Below are 20860 nucleotides of genomic sequence, written 5' to 3'. Positions count from 1 at the left end.
TGTATCCTTACACAAACAAGTTCAATGTACCAATAATCATCAATCAGATCAAGATGATTCATTAGAAAATTAATGATCAATGATCTTTTTTTTTAGTACTTAAATAAATAATTGTTTATTCATACTTCAATTATATAGAATGAAGGGAAATAATATTACTCTAAATATTATTATTGTTATTTTATTATTGTCTTTGACTTTGGAAATAACTAATGCAAACCAGACAATTTCTTTTCCATACTATCATTTGTATTTGGTGAACAAGATAAGAATAGAAAATGGAAAGAAACTACTCCGTATCTGTCCATGTCTAATGGACTCTACCCAATCACACTCAGTATACCAATCTAAGTAAGTATGATTAATCAATCAATCAAATAATCAATTATATCTAAATCATTCAGTTTTCATTGAATCAATAACATTAGAATAGAGAAAATGACACACAATGATCCTAATGGTGTCCTTTATGAGAGGTTCGCGGTATCTGGATCATCAGAGTTTACAGCTGGTGCTGCTGAGAATGTTGCTGCAGGTTAACAATCTGATACCGAGGTAGTAGAGGCATGGAAGAACTCTCCATCTCATTTCGAAAACATTAAAGGTGACTATGACCTAATTGGAATGCAGATGTCTGACAATAACTGGCCCTACTGGACTCAACACTCACCTCTGGTTCCTGTCTACCCAAGAAGACGAATCGGGGTAACTTTAACATTTTCTTGTTTGTTATTTGTTAATGTAAGTCTATCGACATACTCAATAAAACAATTATTAACTACGAGTAAACTTCCACTGCCTCTAACTTATACCTCTTCATTATCTGTTGAACAGTGACATGTTAACTAAAGTGGGTCATTCAAAAAATGACTCTCTTTGAGTTTCAAATTCTTAGAAAGTCATGACTTCACACAGAGTAAATCCTAGGACTTGGACAACATTGCTTCGAGTCTAGTGTATATCCAATATCATATCACTTGCATTGATACATACATACATACATACTGAAATGAAGAGTTTCAAAAAGGATGTAGGTGACTCACCTCAATCAAATACATCATCATCTGGTAATGATGATGATGAACAAGATAACAATAACAACAATAATAACAACAATAATGATAATAATAATAATGGAGGAGGCAATAAGAAGAGAAAGTCAATAGAGGACCATCCTTTGTTTGCTGATGATGAAGATGAGGATATATTCGCAAAAGGATTCTCCAAGACATTGGCTGTAGGAATGACAGGCTTTATGACAGGAAGGAAAACTGCAATCGTTGTCACTGAAGAGAGTCTAAACAAGGCTCGAGCATTCAAGTTTGAAGATGAAGATGTCGATTCACTACTACAACCAATACAAAACATCAATGATGTAACACCAATTACACCAGTAGTAGCTGCCGCTGCTCCTGTTGCTGTGGCAGCAGACACCAACAACAACATCAATCACATTGTTAKAGCAACAACAACAACAACAACAATGCTGTGAATGGAAATGCAAGTAGACAATTYCACAACACCAACCAAACCTCTGTCTACACCTTTGACACCATCAGTCAACAACAATGCCACAACGCCAAGAAACCATCCCTATCGACATCAAAGAGTGGCAACATGCTATACAACCTACCACCCAAGAAGGGCTTCATCTCACCTGTGAAGACATCGACTCCAACAACTTCAACAACCTCAACAACATCAACAACATCAACAACATCCACTCCTTCTTTATCAACATCGCGTACCTCAACAACACCTTCACAGTCATCATCGGCATCATCTGTCCCTCAAGCAACAACAAAGGAGAGACCGTCACCTCCATCCCCCACTCCTACTACTTCAGTTGCTGCGACCAATCCCACAACACCATTGTCGACAAAGACGATGACTGCAACATCGACAACAGGACTCACACCAAAGCCCCCTGCACCGCCAAAACCATCACTGGTAAAGAAACAACAGGCCTTCTCACCGCCAGCCTCCACATCAGCAACAGGCGGTAGCGTGTTATCACTGGGCAATCACACTTCCTCTTTGAAGCCTTCACTCAATGGAAACACAATGCGTTCCAATGGTACCACAGCCCTCACTCTGCCCATCACTCCCAAGAAGAACCCACTATCTTTGCATCAGACCACATCACTTGTCACACCTACCAAAACAACACCTAGCCTTGGCAACAACAACACCAACGGTAACAACAAGAACGATACAATCATATCAAGTGATGGAAGAACCAAGCTGAAAGACCTTGGCAAACCATTCGCTCATTCACCAGTTGGCTTGGTCACGCCCCGTGTGTTGGAGGTCAACAGGACCAATGCAGTGGACTTCAAGTTTGAAGGCACAGCCGATGTCAAGGCACGTGGATTCAAACAAAAGTTGGTTGGCGTGAGCGAGATCATGCTTCAGCTCATCGGCGAAAAAGTCATCAGCTCAGACCAGCAGGACTGGCTGCACAATCACTATGGCTGGATCGTCTGGAAGTTGGCGGCAATGGAGAGGTCCTTCCCCACTGTCTGTGGCGGGAAGTATCTCACCCTGTCACGCGTGATTGATCAAATCAAGCATCGAATCGCAAAGGAGCTCGGCCAGGGCAAGCCGCCAATCATCAAGAGGATCTATCAACGCGATGACTCATCAGAGAGGCACATGATCCTATGCGTCTCAAACATCATCTCCAATGGCATTGACGACCAGCAGCAGCAACAAGACAAAGACAATGCTGATGAGCAGCCTGCTGCTGCAGACGAACCACAGAAGCAGCCACAGTTGGCTCGCGCTGTGGTTGAACTCACAGATGGCTGGTACGCAATCAAGGCTTATCTAGACCCGCACCTCACACATTGTATGAGCAAGAACAAGATCTTTGTTGGACAAAAGCTGAGGATACAAGGTGCACAGCTCATTGGCTGTGAGAATGGATGCGAGCCACTTGAGGACAGCAGCGAGAGTGTATACCTGCAACTGTTTGCCAACAGTACACGAAGAGCGGCCTGGTTTGAGAAGTTAGGTCTTCAAAAGCAACCAAACTTCCCCGTGACCCTTCGATCAATCGTTCCAGGAAGTGGAACTGTTGCCTGCATCAATGTTAGGGTTCAGGTAAGTTCACGCGCCTTGGTCTTGGGCTCCTCCTCGCCCACATCTTGTTAACACCTTAATCAATCAATCAAACAGAAAGTACTACCTATTATATACAAGGTCACATCCAATGGAGATACAAAGCAAACTGTTTACCGAAGCAAGGAGGAGCATGAGAAGATACAGGACAACATTGAGTCTCAGTCGGCGCAGTTGTACGAGCAAGCAACTTATGAGGTTAACGAGCGCATCAATCAAGAGGAAGCCAATCGCTATGCCAAGAAGAAGTACAATTCCAAAGCCAACATTGACAAGATCAGGGACTCCAGCGCTCTCTACGACCTCTTCCAGAGCAGTGGCCAATCGGAAGAGTATGTGGCGCGTCTCAACGAGGAGCAGCAGAGTCTGCTCAAGATGGAGATCGAGCGAAGGAACAACGCAAGGATGGAGCGCGTCACCACCGAGGTCAGGGAAATGGCCGAGACCAAGGGCTTTGCATCGGGGCACGTTTACACACAAGTGCTGCGGCTCAAGATCGTCGACCTGATTGACAAGTCGCCTGCAGTCGCCACGAACTACACCAATGGCACTAGCAAGACTCTCACTGACTACATGCCCTCCCAACTGCTCTACGACACGGTAGTGGAGTGTCCTCTCTATCTGCCCTCGAACAAGTATGCCTCTGAGCTGCCCGACGTCAAGAAGTACTCCAACGCCGGAAAGTACGTCCAGCTCTATCCTCTGCCTCCGGTACAACTCAGCGATGACATACCAATGGACACCAACAACCAGCAGCAGTCAGTGTCGTCCAATGGACATGAGACCGTCCTTCACTTTAGCAATCCATCCGAGGAAATGCTTCAGGAAATCAAAGAGAATGGCACCTATCAGTTCTTCTACGTGCAGCCAAGGCAGTACTATTACTCGCCAGCACAACAACTTCGGAAGCCAACGGGCAACCCTATCAGTGAGCTGCAGTCATCCAAGCGATCTTCATTCAAACCGATGGGTGGTGGTGCTGAAGGAAACAAAAACATCAACATCAACAACTCAGGAGCTGGCCAGATACTCAATCTTGGTCACTACACTGATGGCGCCACAATCACAAAGAACAGACAGGAGTGTGAGCTGGTGGGCTTGCTGTTGTATGTTGGCCCCAACGTTCAATCGATCAACGACAGCCGAGATGGCAAGAGAATCGAGAACTCGAGGAGCATATACCTGAGCGATGTCTCTGGCTACATTGCCAGAGTGACCATGTCGCGAGTCACCTGGCTGACAGGCAGCCCACAGAGCAAGGATTACGAGATGAGCACCATTCCATTCCCAACGCCCGACGGCTACCCGCTAGACGCCACGACCCAACAGAAACACCAGCGCAACGGCTTTGCCGCTACCAAGGAGTATCCTTTGGTGCACATCTCCAACGTGAACTTTGACATGTACAATGCGAGCCAGGAACTACTCTACTTCTCCAACCGAGATGTGATCGAGGTGTCCCGCAAACCAAAGTCCAAGCACGCCCGCGAGTCCTTTGAGCAGCTGAACAAGTGGCTAGCAAGGTAAGATTGATTGATAGATTGGTTGATTGATTGATTAAGATGGGACATCTAAGGACTCACACGTATCGTACATCTTCCACAGCTCTCCAGGGTTATATTCATTGTTTACATTTAGAGCCAAATCATTTGTACAGACCACACAACAACAGCTGCAGAATGCCGCTTCAACAATAGGCCAATCATCTCCACCACCAATGCAAACACAAGCATCAACCTCCAGCGAAGAGACACCAATGGAGGATGCACAACAGGCATTCGACGATGTGGAGCCATACGACTTCTCCGATATGACCGATATGACTGATGATCAGATGAGTATAAACAGCGAGAGCACATCGACAACAACTACATCAACGACATCAACGACAACAACATCAGTACAATGCGAACCGGCATCAACAGACCAGTCGCATCATTCTGCTGCTGTGGTAGATGAACCAACCGAGGAGTTATTGCAGAGCAAAGATAATGATAACACCAACAACGCAGCAGACGACGATGCCTTCCAACCCACACAGGAGCTGACCACAGTACCTCCAACAGCATCCATTCTGAATGACATCAATTTCTGATTGTAGTCTGATGCAACCAACCATCATCATCCGTTCTACCATCCAATCCATTCATCCATCCAATCCGTCAATCAATCCACCAACCAGTCATTCAGTCAGTCAGGTCCATGCAACGCAATGCATTAAAAAGCAAAGGTCGATGTAGCCGATGCTGTCTGTCCTGTCTCTCTCTATCACTGAGAGGGTCCGGATATTTTCAAAAAGTAGGTCCCAATCGCGTGTGATCAGGGAGTGGCCCGCTGATGATCCAGTCGCGCCCACAGGACCATCCTGAATCGCCTTTTTGATTTATTTAAATTTAATGATGGGTCGCTCACTGGACGGGAGGCTCTGCAATGCGAATGATTGTTCTGTAGTATTTTAATGGTGATGTTGAGATTGGGATGGGGATTGATCAATCTGAATGCTGAATGTAATGTCGTGTATCGTGTGTGTAGTGTAACTTGAGTTAGTGAACACATCGTCGACTCCTTCTTCATCTTCCTCCCCAAGTATCTGTCCGGCTTTGTCTTCTGGCCCTCCCATCAGAACAGATCAATCACCAATCTTCCTGTTGCAAGGTTTACAACAAGTACAGAAATTTCGTTCAACAACCCTTCATTCATTCATTCATTCATTCATAAAAGTAACAACAAGTACTACATCAACATCAACATAATCAACGTCCATATCAACACAACAACAACAAGAACATTATAATAGAATAGATAGGACATTGACCCAAGAAGGTCGGTCCACATATATGTCATTCAAACAAAAGAGCGGGAGCAAGCTTGGCCGTTTCGGCTTGCCTGGTGTTGGAAAGTCCAAAGAGAAGGACCTCTCCAATCACAAGGACCACCACACAACTTCATTCGATGTGATCAAAGTCAACAGTTATGGAAAGAGACAACAGAGGTATGTGAATTGAATGATGGACCGATCAATCACATGATCCCATCACACCCCACTCAAACAACACATCCAATCAAATGAACAATCACTCACACTAACACTCATTCACACAAACATTAGGACGATTGCAGTCAGCTCACAGGGAGTGTCCAACCTTAATGGTCAGACATGCCAGTGGTTCGTAAAGAACACTGATGTGTATAGTGTGTGCCAGGATAGCCAGGACTCACAGAAGTTCACAATGACCTTCTTGCACAAGTATCACTTTGAGGCAGAGAGCGTCGAGCAGGCAAAGATGATCGTGACTGAGTTCAAGAGACTGGGCGTGGGTGCCAAGATCCCCGGCGGCGAGAGTTCAGCCGCCCACACTGCCGACGGTGTGACCATTCACAGCCTCAGAACACAGCCCACTGAGCCAATCATTGGCGGCGGACACCACGGCATCTCCATTACAAACAAGGGCATCAACAACAATAATGAGGGCCCTGTGGTGGCCATGTCACCGCCAAAGCATCACGTGCCAGTGATGGCGTCGTCTGTGATGACCACGCCCACCGCACTGAAACAGCCGACGACGATGCCAAACAGCTGGCGTCCACCATCGATCAACCTGTCAAAGTCATTGCTAAAGGAACAGGAGCAGCCGTCGACTGCTACTTCGTCGCCGGGTCTGGCGCCACTGACGCCGTCCAAATACACGAACCATATCCCAGGCTCACCCCTGCCCATGCACATCCCCAACACGCCAAGTTTGTACAGTATGGAGGGTGCGCGTGTGTGGAAGACCAGAGCCGAGGAGCTCAAAAGACAGCTGGTCCAAAAGAAGAACTATACATACGATCCATCGCCTATCGTCGAGTTGTCAAAGATGTCACCCTACATCAGTTCGACGACCAGGCAACCTCTTGCACCACCCCCGAATCTCCAGCTGAGTCCACCCACCTCTCCCCGCTTGCAACAGTCCGCCGTACAGCTCAAGACCATCCAGCTTCAGTCACCCACAGGTACACCAAGTGTCAACCACATTGCCAATCGTGTTAATAATAGCAACGTCAACAGCAACAGCAGTGGCAGCAACAACATCAACTCAATCAACAGCAGCAGCAGCAACAACAGTACAGTCACAACAACATCCACCAACAACGCAGGTGGACCCACGAGCTTTGGAAGCAGGATAATGATCACGCCAACACAGCAGCCTAAGGCGACCGATGTGCAGTTCGACTTTAGTGGCGAAGACAACGATGCCAGCCGCAGCGGCAATAAGAAGAAGCTATGTATCGATGACTTTGAGGTGCTGCGACTTCTGGGCGTGGGCAGCTTTGGTCGCGTTTTCCTGGTGCGACGCAAGGAGACTGGCAAGCTGTACGCAATGAAGGTGCTCAACAAGAAGGAGATGCTAAAGAAGAAACAGATCGCGCACACCAACACGGAGAAGATGGTACTGAGCACCATGAACCATCCCTTCATCGTGCGTCTCCACTTTGCGTTCCAAAACGACAACTTCCTCTTCATGTGCATGGACTACATTCCAGGTGGCGAACTCTTCCAACACTTACAAAAGTATGTGGATCTTGTCACTGATTGATTGATTGATGGGTCATCAATCACCCCCCGCCAAGTGATCAAACGCGCGAACTAACATCCATCACCCCAATCAATCAATCAAGAGCTGGAAGATTCCCTGAAGAACTTGCCAAATTCTATATTGCAGAGGTGATCACTTCATTGGACTATCTGCATTCGAACAACATCATTTATAGGGACATCAAGCCAGAGAATATATTGCTGGACGAAGATGGACATATCAAGTTGACAGACTTTGGCCTGTCAAAGAGTGGCATCACCAGCGTCGTGGGAGAGAAGAACGGCGAGGGTCAGTTCGCCACGACGTTCTGCGGCACGCCCGAGTACCTGGCACCCGAGATTATCACTGGCGCGGGCCACGGCAAGGCGGCCGACTACTGGTCGGTGGGCATCCTCTTGTTTGAGATGCTGACGGGCAGATCCCCGTTCTTGGCATCCAACAGGAACGACATGTACAAAGCGATGATTCAGGGCAACTTGCGCCTGCCCATGTTCCTCTCGATGGATGCTCAGGACCTGCTGGAGAAACTGCTGGTGCCCGATCCCAAGAACAGACTGGGCTCTGGTGGTGTACAGGACATCCAGAATCATCCCTTCTTTGACCTTATCCCTTGGCGTCTGCTCGAGTCCAAGCACATTATCCCGCCATTTAAGCCCACCATTGAAGAGGTGGGACCTTCTACTGGCAAGGATCAGGCGTCGATTGAGCCTGACCTCAATCCCGAACTGATATTCAATCAGAAGCGCAAGTCTTCTACGCCAGCCGCATTGGATTCACATTTTAGGGACTTCTCATTTGGCGAGAAAGACGACGACTGCAGTGTCTTGTCGCGAAGTGCCTCCTCCTCATCGTCGTCCACTACCACCACGCCTCGTGCGCCCATCGAGCAACGAAAGAGTACGCTCAAGGGTATGAGGAAGAGCAGTGTGTGACGCGTCTACCTGTAAACAAACAATCAATCAATCAGCATCACCTCAATCATCCTATTTATTGTCAAACGCACACTCACTCACTCAAACAAACGATCATTCACTTTCCCCTTGACGCCCCAACGTCACCAGCTGTTGTATCATAATATAAATTAAAATTCAACTCTCTTGTAGAGTATCAATAATCATCTAAATTGTATATGGAGTCAGACCTCTCATATACTGGTGAAGGTTTATTAAGGGTGGTCGGATGAGCGACTTGGTGAATAAGAAAGATAGTTGGATGCACGGGACCGGTTTAGAGCTCGCGAACCAAGTGTGATTGCCATGGGCACCATCTGTTGCCTGGGAGGAGAGCACCGCCAACCTCGTTGAGGTGGTTCTCGACGTAGTCGATGGAAGCGTCACAGACCTCGGCGGCCATGTCGAAGAAGGAGATGGTGGCTGGGTCGAGGTAGTAGGACCACTGCCAGTTGTAGAAGGTATCTCCGCGCTTGATGATTCCCATCACTCCACGTCCCTCCTCGGTTCTGTTGGCAATGAGGTCACGAGCATGCTGGATCAGGGTTGGGTTGGTGAGCTTGATGGTGAACTCGTTGGTGTTATCGGAGAAGACAAAGTAGGCGTTTCTGGCGTAGGCCAAGGTCACGGTGACCAGCATCAAGGCGGCAATAATTTGGAATGACTTCATTGTTATTATTGTAGTTATAGATAGAGGTAGAGATTGTTGGATTGATGTATTAATGAAGTCCAGATTAGACTATTTATACATTTTGTTCCATGATCAAAAGTCAATCAGATTTATGTCCTCTTCTTCCTCACCCTAGTATTTGCAGGATATCACTCAAAAGTGATCACTTTTTTTTGAAACTATGTGGGTGACATCCAATCAAAATACCAAACTATCATTACAATCTTCAAAAGGACACGGCTTGTAACCAAGTAAGGGACGATGGTCCGACCTGATACGAGACGACCGGATAACCCGAGGTATATATATTAGAACCCAATATTTTATTTAATATAATTAAGATTTATCTCTTTGGAATAAAGTATCTATTCGTTCATACGCCTTAAGAGAAAGGTACTGAAAAAACAAGTTATTTCTCTGATCACTTGACTTGAGATGTTTCAAAGTTCTCAAGTCAAAAGAACATTGTTTCCAAGAAGTTCAAGATTGAAATATTATTGAATAATGGTGATCCTAGGAAGAACTCCCTGTAGTTTCAGTCGACTGAAACTTGATAATATGAATAACATTTTAACATTTTTAGAGATATAAATATATCATTGAATGACAGTGTTATTACCTCTTATTATACAATTTAAGATCATTAAGTTATGTTGGGATGATGTTGGTGATTTATGGTGTAAACAATTAGCTACATTATCATGGGCTCATTTCAATTATATATCAAGATCATTGTTTAAAATCAATCTCAAATGGTTGTATAATAGGAGAGCAATATATTATGATGAACATTGGTTGGTCACTCAATTTAACAATCGCTACAATCTTTGGAAGACACAAACAATTGTATCTACAAGACACCTATTCCTCACCTATCACAAAGATGATTTGGACAAGACTATCGAGCCAAAGTCAAAATTTGATAGAGATCCTTGGTTAAACGTTGGATTGGACGGCAAGCCTTACAATGACTTCGACTGTGACAACAGATATACAATGGGTGCATGTGGCATCATGTTTAGCAACTGTATCGCTGGCATGGAGAACAGGATCATCAAGACTATAACTGAGAGGATCGTAATGGACAATATCACAACAGTCTTTCTCATGAATAAACTATGGTTGCAAGAGAACACCATCGAACATGTGTTGGTGTTGTTACAATCCAAGGGTGACAACCTAACGACGTTGGTAGTTAGAGAAGATAGGATGCCGATCCGTGGTAGGAATATCACCTATCAAACAAAGATTGGGGCATTGTTCAACTTTATCCAGAACAAGAAATCTCTAAGGAACATTGCGATTGACCTCTCATCACTTGGTCTCGATATCAATAGAGACTATCTCATCAATTCATGGCCTATCAGTTCATACCTGAACTTTGAACACATCACATCTTTGAGACTACACAATAGTGTCCGTCATCAATCACTACTCGTTGACTTCTTCTTGTTCCTCGAGGGATTCACAATGTTGGAGCATCTTTCATTCTCTGTCAGACTCGAAGTGGACGAATCCGACCATATATATATGGTTGAGCTTCATTCCAAACTCTCAGCCTTTATAGTAAAGAGCAAAAAGCTGAGATCATTACAACTTGGCTGGGTGCAACCCTACTCTCCTGATGTTGATGGGATCAAGGCTGCGATTGAACAGAGCAAAACGCTGGAGCATCTATCATTAAGGTTTCCGGCACTTGACAACGAAGATATCCAAAGTGTGGAGAATTACCTACCCATACTCCCTGGCTCAGTCAAGTCATTCGTTTGGAAGAAGATGGATATCAATGATTGGGTCCTAGTCGGTCACTTCTTGCAAATGAATACAGAGTCCACACTGGAGAGGTTGCACCTCAAGATGGACAACAGACAAGTACCCAATCAACGTGCACAGTTCAGTCGCCGTTTCTTCGAAGCAGCGACCAGATTGCGATACCTATGCCTGGATGGCATTGGCCAAAAAGAGGTACTGTGTGACCTAGCTGATATGATAGGGTGCAACAAGAGCATTGAACGTTTAGAGTTGAGAGACTATAGATGTGAACCACATATATCGATGGATTGGCTCAACCAAGTTGCTCAATGTCCCACCCTTGGAACAATCATTATGTATCTCAACCCTGATTGTTTGAATAGTATTAATGATAACTTCACTATTATTATTCCAGATGGCTGTCCATTCTCATTGTGGTCTACCAAGAAGAATCAAGGTCGTTACAAGCCCATCAAGTGTGTGATCATAAGGGATGTTTGATTGCCAACCAATCCGACACCATTATTGGTATTGACATTTAATAAATAAAGAGTTGATGCTTGTTGCTGATGGCAGTTGTACCATTCCTGGACGAGACGCAGTTGATCGAGTTGAAGTTGTCTTTGATGGAGAGCTTGCGACTGTCATTCATGGACCCACTCCCACTGCCATCACCAGTGTTGTTGCCAAAGAGTTTGCTATTGTTGAACGAATGATTATGTACAGAGTTTACAGCGGATGACCAAGTGCGCACGGGTATCCAATTGAATTGATGATAGTAGTCATCCTGTAAAGGATCCAGGGGAGACCGCAGTGGTGCAGAGGCACGTGGTGATTGCCCACATGCTGAGGACAGCAATGCGCTGTCCATTGTCGATGATGTAAATGGAGGTGATGAAATATGTGGGAAGTTATAAATATTATCCTGTTGTTGATGATTATAGAATTGATTCATCGGTGATTGTTGTTGTTGTTGTTGGAGCAATGGCGGCAGTGTAGTTGATTCGAAACTGAATGAATCAGAACTGAATGGATTCCAAACCAAACACTTGTTGTCATATGATCCTGTGATTACCTCGCTATTCATTGGTTGATTGAATGATTGATTGAGTTAGTGAAGGTGGAATGGTATGATTGAGTGATGACGGTCCCAGGTACTTACCTTGAGTTGATAAATGTACATGGAAATCTGTCTACGAATGATGATGATTCATACACATCGTAGAGTTTAGCCAATAAATATTCTTGATTATATAAGTTATATGTAGCCAGTGGCTTATCTTCAACGTTGATATCCCAAACTAAGTGAATGGATGGATGAGTATGAGTGCTACATGAGTGGGCGTAGTAACTAACTTACTGGACAATGACTCTAGGTTTCTTGTTACAAAGTAGCGACCATCACTACTGAACTTTAGATCCAGGATTGTATTGAGATAATGTGAGAAGATTGATTGATTCGATTGTTTGGCTTCATAAGCTTTGGAGAAACTTGTACATAGTGCTGAAGTCCTCATGTCGCACAACTTGACAACACCATTACTTGTACCATAGATGAGTGAATTACATTGTAATGGATGGAACTCTGTCACTCTAATGATCTCATTTAACAATTGTATATTGCTTGGTTTCAAGTCGATGATGTCTGCGGGTTGGTTGGTTGGTGGAGAGCAAGTATGTGTCAATGATTGATTGATCGAAAGAATGATGAACGAGGTGGGGTAGCTTACTGAAGCACTGTTGCCCTATGTTTAGATCCCAAAGGTAGACTCTGAATTCATCTGATGAGAGGAATGTTTGACCATCACTGTTTAGACTGATTGAGTTCAGATTGAAGATCTCTTCGTGTTCGTAGCTCTTCTTCAATGTAAACTTGAATGGGTTGTTGTGACTGCTTGTGATACGCAATGGTGATGGCGAGTTGATGTAGCCACTACCAGTGGCATCGCCTGTTGTCTTGTCACTGAATCTCCAGAGCTTGGATGAGCAAACACTGGTCGACACAAACAAGAGACTTGGACACATTTGTTTGCACCAAAGTATCTCAATGACCTCAGTCTCATGTGCCTGGAAGTAGAATATTATTTCGAATCTTTGTTGTTGTTGATGTTGATGAGGATGGTCAGACTGATCGTGTGATGTCCATTGTTGTTGTGATTGATGTTGATTAATTGCCTCGCCAATCAACACCATGTCGTCCACTGACATTGACAGTACGGTCAAGCCGCTACTATTGCTACTCTTCAAGCTGATGACATCGTCGCCACCTTCATCCTCCATGACAAACATGTGTTCCTCTTGGTCGTCATCTTCATGTGAGTCGATAAAGTCATGATCCCGATGATCGTGGTCTTGATTATTGTCATGATAATTGTTGTGATGATCGTCATCAAACATGACATCACTGTTGTTACTCCTTCTTCTGACTCTTCGCCGTCGTTCATCTAGACTCTCTGTGCTGCCATTGATATCATGTCGCTTCAAGGTATGTTGGTCCTCATTCTTATATGAATGACGATGATGTTGATGTTGATGCTGATGTTGATAATGATTCATTCTCTGTTGATAATGTTGTTGCTGCTGTTGTTCCATTTGCTGGTCTACATTTAGTCGCTTCATTACTGATATTGTGCCATTTGAATAGCCAACAGCTAGATATGTAGCGGTTGTATCAAACTCTAATGCAGTGATTTGAAAGGATGCCAAGTGTTGTTGATACTGTTGATGATACTGTTGATGTTGTTGTGTGCTTGTGAATATATTATTACTATATAGTAATGGAGAAGACATTGTTGTTGTTGTTGTAGTTGTTGCTTATAATATCTGAACAACAACAACCTGGTTACACTTTCTCCACTCTCTATCTATATCACACTTCTCTCTCCCTCTCGCTTAGCTAACCAACTAACCAACTATGTCTATCTGTCTCTGTACTGTATATGTATGAATGTGTTTGACAAAGTGTTTGAGAATAATAGGTTGTGAGAACTTGAATTATATATAAATAAAATAAGGAAATAGTTTACAATTATAAATAGATAAAGTAAAATTGAATAAAAAAATAATATTTATTCACTAATGGTTATCAAGATTAAAATGCCGAGAATAGGATTATCTACCGGAACTTCGTATATTCAATTCCAATTCAAAACCAAGGTACCGGGCGGGATTGAACCGTCGACCAAAGGATTTGCAATCCTCTACTCTACCACTGAGCTACGGCACCTTTTTTGAAATTTTTGAGGAAAAATACCATGGTTTTGTTCCTAGTTTTGCAGATTTTCTTTTATTAGGTAATAACCTTGACTCTCACCAACGATTATTATTGTATATATATTGTTGGAATTACTTGGAGATTACTTTGGCTCAAGTCTAAAGTTCCATTCCTGATCAAATCAATAACATTTATGAATAAAAATTAAAGTATTTATAAGGATAGACTGAACTAATCAAGAAAGGGAACAAAGATATATTTTCCTAATTGTTGAAATGATTTATAGATTATAATAATAATACTATAAAGCAATTTAGTTATTAAGTATAAATCAAAATTTAGATTCCGATGGTTCTGCTCATAAGTCCGTCAGCAGTGGCGATAACAGTGCTGTAAATTGCCTTCACAGAAGCAATTGTTCCATCAAGTGCTGGTTGGGCATCCTTTCCAATTTGGGCGACGAGACCAGAGGTATTGTTGGATGACTGTCCACTTGATGATGAGGAGGAACCCATCACTGAACCATTGCTGAAAGCAGAGGCGTTGAAGGAGAGGGAGGTCATGGATTCTATTGATGATTAGAAGAGAGATATTGGTAAGTTTATTGAAGTAACAATTGATGGAAATTAATTTTATACATACTGATGATAGTCATTTTAATTGATTGATAGATTAATTGATTGGATAATTGATTAGAATTGATTTGATGATATTATTGGAACAAATTTATTGTCTATTTATATTTGATTATAATTGAATAAATAGTATTAATATTTAAATTAGATTTGTTTGAATTGGAAAAATATTATTTATCAGATACTACTACTTTGATCATAACCCCACCTCTAACCAATCAATTTCTTCCCCCTCAATAAGTGATCAATCAATATATTGACTAGTCACCACGACAACACCCCCCTCCCTCCCTCCCTCCACTTACTCATCACTTCCCCAACCCTCGAATCATTAACCATTATTCATATGACAAACCAGACTTAATTGATTTAAATTCTTTGATCAATTCAACATCATAATTTACAAGATAATTTATTCTGATTTGTCATTTATTGTTTATTTAAGGAATGATATGACATCATCATCATCACTTCTTGGATCATCAATACCAGGTGGTGCACCTGTAGAGGTATTGTTATTATCCTGACCTGGTAGTCCACGTGTACCAGACAGACAAAGTTGTTGAGGAGTACGATGGTTGGATGCTTTGGCAAAGTATCCATCTTCATCCAAACAACAGATGTATTGAGTTGATTGAATTTAGTAAACCGGATGTCGTATAGATCTTTGTTTCAAACTTGTAGATCATTGGGAACTCGCCGAAGAAGCTGACTGTGAATAAGTGACAATCTGCCAACTTCCAGAATGTAAAGTCTTTGTAAGCAATATCACCTTTCACTCTAGCACCACCCTCTGAGCATGTGATGTAATGATTCTCAAGGATATTAGAGTTGATCCAAAGTAAATCAATCACGTTATTTGACTTTATCTATCTTTCCCTTGGCCTCCTTCCTTATAACAAGTACCCAACTTGTTTTTCTATAGTTATGAGTGTAGTTTATTACTGTGTAAAAGAATTGCCAGCTATGTTGGTGCAGGGTTGGGTAGGGTATGGCATTGAATATGTCTGTGTCAGGTGGTAAGGAATTGAAAGATTGGAGAAGGTGTCAGCTGACAATCTAGATACCTGGCTGGTTGGAAGGCTTGCTCCACATTGGAGATAAAGGGAAGGAGATTAGGACGAGGTTTATTGCTGTTAATTACAAAAGTGTGACAAATGGGGACTTGGTATATGTTTGGTTGGTTGATTGGTTGGTTGGTTGTTGGGAGTGATGAAGATGATGATGATGAAGATGATGATGATGATTATGTGTCAATGGAAATGTAAGAGTGCGCCCATGTATGTTATGTGTCCACTCGCTAACGTAATGAAATTAATCTTGACGACCCAACAGTCTTCTCCTGAATACCTTCTCTGGTGTGCTGTGTTATTGGTTGGTTTGTTGAGTTTGTGTATTGTTAATAATGGCTCCATGATCATTCGTCATATGATTGATATACATACATAACGGTAACTTCAGCTCCCCATCCACTCATAGCGTCTCTCTCAAGAGCTGATAGCATGCACTGTGATATCGTTTCGAAAAGCTCCTCCTCATTCTACACCAAGTTGTTAACATATGGTCATGATTAGTTAATATTCGTGTCATTCCATCCATCATCAATGACCTGATGATCAAATATACATACCATATCCTTTCTATATAATGTCTCACAGAGACCGTACATGGCTGGTGTCATTGTGCCCACCAACAAGAAGTCATCAGTGCTAACGAGTGCTCCAATCAAGTCCATACCAGAGATGAATGGCTTGTTATTCTCATCCAATCCACAAATTACTGGCTCTGTGAAGTATGGTCCGAATCTGTGTCGAAGCATTGTTAGAATGATCACAATCAATCAAACATTGATTACAAACTACAAATGTATACATACCTCTTCTCGTACAACATGTTGGCAATCAGATTGGTTAGGACTTGAGGAGTCATGTCACGCTCCTCTCTGAGCTTGTATAGGTTGTGACGGAACATCAACTTTTGATAGAGTGTTTGAGCGTCGGTGACCAGACCAGCAATACCAACAAAGCACTTCTCATTGATTCTATACACCTTTGGGAAGTTATTCGAGATGGTCTGATGCTGAATACCATAACGCAAATCGGAAGCTATCGCTACACAATTCTTGCCAGTCATAACAATGACGGCACCTCCATTATATTCCATTATACTCATTCTATGTTCTTTCTTTGTTTATATTATATATATATATGGTTTGTACAATATGTATGTAAGTATGTGTATGTTTAGTATATGTATGTTCACAAAATATAAAGAGAGAGAAGTGATGATTAAACTTTGATGATCATCACACTTCACAATCAACAAAAATTGAAATTAATTCAAATTGATGTTCACTTGAACATCATGAAGAGAGTGGTGGGGGATGAATGAGAAGAACTCAAAGTCGAAGTCGAAGATGGATGGATAGGAGTCAAGGTGTCATTGGACAAGTACATGAAGTGTATAATGTAGTTATATTATTATGTCTGTGTATTTACTGGTTGAGGTAACAGTTGTTTCAGATGTTCAAACAACTTCCTCTCAACAAAGATGTTCTTTTCAATAATATCTTGTCCAATGTTATAACTTAGGAATGCTTGTGTGTTATACTTGATCACTACAATGATGAATTAATGAATGAATGATTGAATGATTGAATGATGTGTTAGACCTTTGATAAACAGTTTGAGCCCAACTAACATGAATCATACCTATTCTCTTTATAATTGATTGTGAATTGTTATCGCTGGAATTGTATAGTAAGTGTGATACAGCTGGTACATTGTCCTGATGATTGATTGATGATGTGATCGATGTTAATATCCGACGTATGCTAAGCATGCCAACATGTTGTAACATACCATTGGTATCTTCATTGATACAAGCAATGCATTGATTGATGGTGAAGATGCACTCTCACCAATCCATATGAATACAGGTGATGTTGATGTGTTCTTGAATGTATAGATCATATAGTATATCTGAGTCTCATCATTATATGTCTCTATAAACTTATTGACAGATATATTACTGTTCACAGCATCATCCACAACCTTTAGATCACTTATATTGACACTATCCAATACACTACTCTGTCGTTGTTGATTCAGCTGATCATCGTCATCATCAAAAGAGTCCATTATTTGTATTTGTGTGTAAGTGTGTTTGTTTGAATGATGAATGAGGAAATGACTGATTAATCTTATCTTTTTCCTTTCGTTCCCATAATAATAATGATATAGATATAATGTATGATTTAGATTGATATGATGATTGATTGAATGATGGGTCCAGGACTTCTATTCAACAAACATGAAGACTCCATCATCTCCTTCATTGCCTAAACATTCAGGCAATAATCAATCAATCATGGATCGAATTGACACCTGCTCCTTTTATTCTTTATTCATTCACTCATTCATACACTCAGTCATCATTGATATACTAGTAGTAGTCTTGACAGTGATCTAAAGAGACACACTTGGGTATGTCCCAAAGTTTGAAATTATGGGATGTCTCTCTGTTTCCCTCATTTGGATTTTGGACGACTGATGACGAGGTTGATTGAGTGACGGTGCTGTCCAAACAAAGTGATATCCATTATTCTCAACTTCAACAAATACAAATAGTAATATTATAATAGTAGTATTAATAATGGCATCACCAATCAATCAGTTGTTGACATTGACATTGTTGATATCCTGCATGGCAGTGATGATGTGCCATGGCTACATCCCATCATTGACACCCCATGTGTATACAGAGGGCCAAGAGATTCCAATGTTTATAAACAAGTTAACATCGATTGAATCACCAGCTCCATATCTCTTCAACTCATTGCCAGTGTGCAAACCAAACACACAACCAAGGAATGACAACTCATCATACAAACAACCACCACCACGTAACATTGGACAAGAGTTGCTTGGCGAAGAGATGCAGAGAACACTATACAAGTTCAACTTCCTCAAGAATGTATGGTGTGCCGTATTGAATGCAATGCCTGATGCCCAATGCAGCAAGGACAACAGGCTGGACCAATCTCAGCTCGACCAATTCATTCACCTCATTCGCAATAGTTACCATGCCAACATGATCCTTGACAGCCTTCCAGTTCGTCCACTTTCAAACCCTCATTACCTTGGTACGAGGCTTGGAAACAACTATGTAAGTGACATTGATCCATTCATCCATCCATCCATTCATTCATTCACTAATATGATCGATCAATCAAAAAAAAAAGGATGACCAGGACTACCTTTATAATCACTTTGACTTCACTGTGACGTATCGACCTACTAATACTAGGATGGAGAATGATACTTATGAGATTGTCGGCTTTGAAGTCAACCCTGTATCAAAGGCATATCAATCCCAAGAGTACAATCCGAACACTCCAAACATATGTCCGTTTGGTGATCGCGCCGGTCTGCCAATATCAAACAGGACACTGGTTGGTGACAACCCATTCGTATTATGGACGTACAGTGTCAGGTATCAACTGAACGAGAGCATGTCTTGGAGTGATCGATGGAAGGCCCCAGAGGACAGGCTAGAGGATATCCTCAGCTTGATTACTGCGTTGTCCACTGGTGCATGGTTGGGCTTGGCCATTGGCGGAAGCATCAACATGTGGAGACTATGGCGCAGATTCAACGCAGTTGTGGAGACAGAGGAATCTACACGATGGAAGTTGATCCGAGGTGATGTCTTCAGAGCACCACCACTTCAATATCAGATGATACTACCAATCCTCATCGGCTGTGGCATTCAAGTAATGTGTGTCGTACTCCTATCACTATTCCTTGGAGCCATTGGATTCTTCTCCCCCGTCAACTATGGTTATATACCAATGGCTATCATTGCTCTGTTCACTGTCACATCGTATGTATACTCGGTCTGTCTGTTTGGCTGGCAGTCAGTCCATCATGAGACTCATTCATTCAAACACTTGACTAACAATAAGTGCATCCGTGTTTCAGTATGTTCTCTGGTTATTTCTCAACAAGGAACTACATGTTGTTCAAAGGAAGAGACATCAAGAAGAATGCATTGTTGGTAWGTGATCAACCCTCAACCCTCGACCCCAACCCTCAACCCTCGCCATCGCCCTAACTCATCTTCCAACCAGGCGGCACTATGCCCTCAAGGAGTGATATTCATCATATTTGTTATCTCTGATATATGTCTAAAGAGTCTCGATTCATCGGCTGCAATCTCGACTGGCTCAATGTTCACTTTGATTGGACTTTGGCTCGGTATGTCTGTGCCCCTTTCATTCTGTGGCAGTTATTACGCATCAAAGATGCCAGTGTTTGTTGACACCGAGACCAATCAATTCCCACGAGAGATACCAAGTGGAACACCATGGTACTATAACCGTTGGTTCACAACATTGACCATGGCAACAACACCTGTATCAATGATCGCAAGCACCTACAATGGAATTTTAAAGACCAGCTGGTCAGCACTGCATATCAACAACAACGCCAACTACACCATGGCAATGTTTACGATGTTATGTATATTGTCTGTAGTGGGCTTGTCCACGTCCCACTTCATCGCGCTAGGACTCTTAAGATACGAGAATTACCATTGGTGGTGGCGATCATTCGAGACGATGGGCTTCTCTGGCTTCTACCTATTCATCATCACATTGTTCCTAGTCTGCAATTGGGGAGGTGCCAGCAGTGCCAGTGCCATCTTCATCTACTCATGCTACTCGCTCATGTTCTCACTCTGTCTAAGTGTGATGGCTGGATCCGTTGCCTATTACTTCAGTCTGCACTTTGTTCGAAGGATCTACTCTACCATTCATATCAACTAACATTCAATGTACAATACTTGGACCTGGCCTTTTCCTTTACCTTCTACCCTTTACCCTCGCCCTTGAATGGCCCAAGACAACGAACTACAACAACAACTACAACAACATATAT

The 20860-nt window shown here is 42.5% G+C and overlaps 9 protein-coding genes across 9 annotated transcripts; 4 read left to right on the top strand and 5 right to left on the bottom strand.

The window, feature by feature from the left end:
- Nucleotides 1-1617: 1617 nt before the first annotated feature.
- On the top strand, nt 1618-5218 carry SAMD00019534_029530 (hypothetical protein; the record flags this gene model as incomplete). The annotated part of the gene is made up of 3 exons (XM_012901086.1): nt 1618-3105; nt 3181-4646; nt 4729-5218. The coding sequence occupies 3 exons, from the start codon at nt 1618-1620 to the stop codon at nt 5216-5218; spliced, it is 3444 nt and encodes a 1147-aa protein (XP_012756540.1).
- Nucleotides 5219-5960: 742 nt separating this feature from the next.
- SAMD00019534_029520 (hypothetical protein) lies at nt 5961-8632 on the top strand (the record flags this gene model as incomplete). Its single annotated transcript, XM_012901085.1, has 3 exons — nt 5961-6115; nt 6233-7675; nt 7783-8632. The coding sequence occupies 3 exons, from the start codon at nt 5961-5963 to the stop codon at nt 8630-8632; spliced, it is 2448 nt and encodes an 815-aa protein (XP_012756539.1).
- A 295-nt stretch (nt 8633-8927) lies between these two features.
- On the bottom strand, nt 8928-9320 carry SAMD00019534_029510 (hypothetical protein; the record flags this gene model as incomplete). The annotated part of the gene is made up of 1 exon (XM_012901084.1): nt 8928-9320. One exon carries the CDS (start codon nt 9318-9320, stop codon nt 8928-8930), a length of 393 nt encoding a protein of 130 aa, XP_012756538.1.
- A 996-nt stretch (nt 9321-10316) lies between these two features.
- SAMD00019534_029500 (hypothetical protein) lies at nt 10317-11573 on the top strand (the record flags this gene model as incomplete). Its single annotated transcript, XM_012901083.1, has 1 exon — nt 10317-11573. The coding sequence occupies one exon, from the start codon at nt 10317-10319 to the stop codon at nt 11571-11573; it is 1257 nt and encodes a 418-aa protein (XP_012756537.1).
- A 37-nt stretch (nt 11574-11610) lies between these two features.
- On the bottom strand, nt 11611-13361 carry SAMD00019534_029490 (hypothetical protein; the record flags this gene model as incomplete). Its single annotated transcript, XM_012901082.1, has 4 exons — nt 11611-12151; nt 12235-12373; nt 12433-12717; nt 12803-13361. 4 exons carry the CDS (start codon nt 13359-13361, stop codon nt 11611-11613), a joined length of 1524 nt encoding a protein of 507 aa, XP_012756536.1.
- Nucleotides 13362-14624: 1263 nt separating this feature from the next.
- Nucleotides 14625-14941, bottom strand: SAMD00019534_029480 (hypothetical protein; the record flags this gene model as incomplete). Its single annotated transcript, XM_012901081.1, has 2 exons — nt 14625-14854; nt 14929-14941. The coding sequence occupies 2 exons, from the start codon at nt 14939-14941 to the stop codon at nt 14625-14627; spliced, it is 243 nt and encodes an 80-aa protein (XP_012756535.1).
- Nucleotides 14942-16238: 1297 nt separating this feature from the next.
- SAMD00019534_029470 (hypothetical protein) lies at nt 16239-17093 on the bottom strand (the record flags this gene model as incomplete). Its single annotated transcript, XM_012901080.1, has 4 exons — nt 16239-16284; nt 16367-16461; nt 16552-16726; nt 16798-17093. Coding segments are annotated over 4 exons (612 nt in total), but the record flags the coding sequence as incomplete, so codon positions are not given.
- Nucleotides 17094-17404: 311 nt separating this feature from the next.
- Nucleotides 17405-18061, bottom strand: SAMD00019534_029460 (hypothetical protein; the record flags this gene model as incomplete). The annotated part of the gene is made up of 3 exons (XM_012901079.1): nt 17405-17538; nt 17633-17708; nt 17783-18061. Coding segments are annotated over 3 exons (489 nt in total), but the record flags the coding sequence as incomplete, so codon positions are not given.
- Nucleotides 18062-18575: 514 nt separating this feature from the next.
- On the top strand, nt 18576-20748 carry SAMD00019534_029450 (hypothetical protein; the record flags this gene model as incomplete). Its single annotated transcript, XM_012901078.1, has 4 exons — nt 18576-19088; nt 19165-19805; nt 19904-19979; nt 20053-20748. The coding sequence occupies 4 exons, from the start codon at nt 18576-18578 to the stop codon at nt 20746-20748; spliced, it is 1926 nt and encodes a 641-aa protein (XP_012756532.1).
- Nucleotides 20749-20860: the final 112 nt, after the last annotated feature.

The sequence above is a fragment of the Acytostelium subglobosum genome (assembly GCF_000787575.1).
Source record: "Acytostelium subglobosum LB1 DNA, scaffold: scaffold5, whole genome shotgun sequence".
NCBI classification, from domain to species: Eukaryota; Evosea; class Eumycetozoa; order Acytosteliales; family Acytosteliaceae; genus Acytostelium; species Acytostelium subglobosum.
This window is presented reverse-complemented; position numbering and strand designations above follow the sequence as displayed.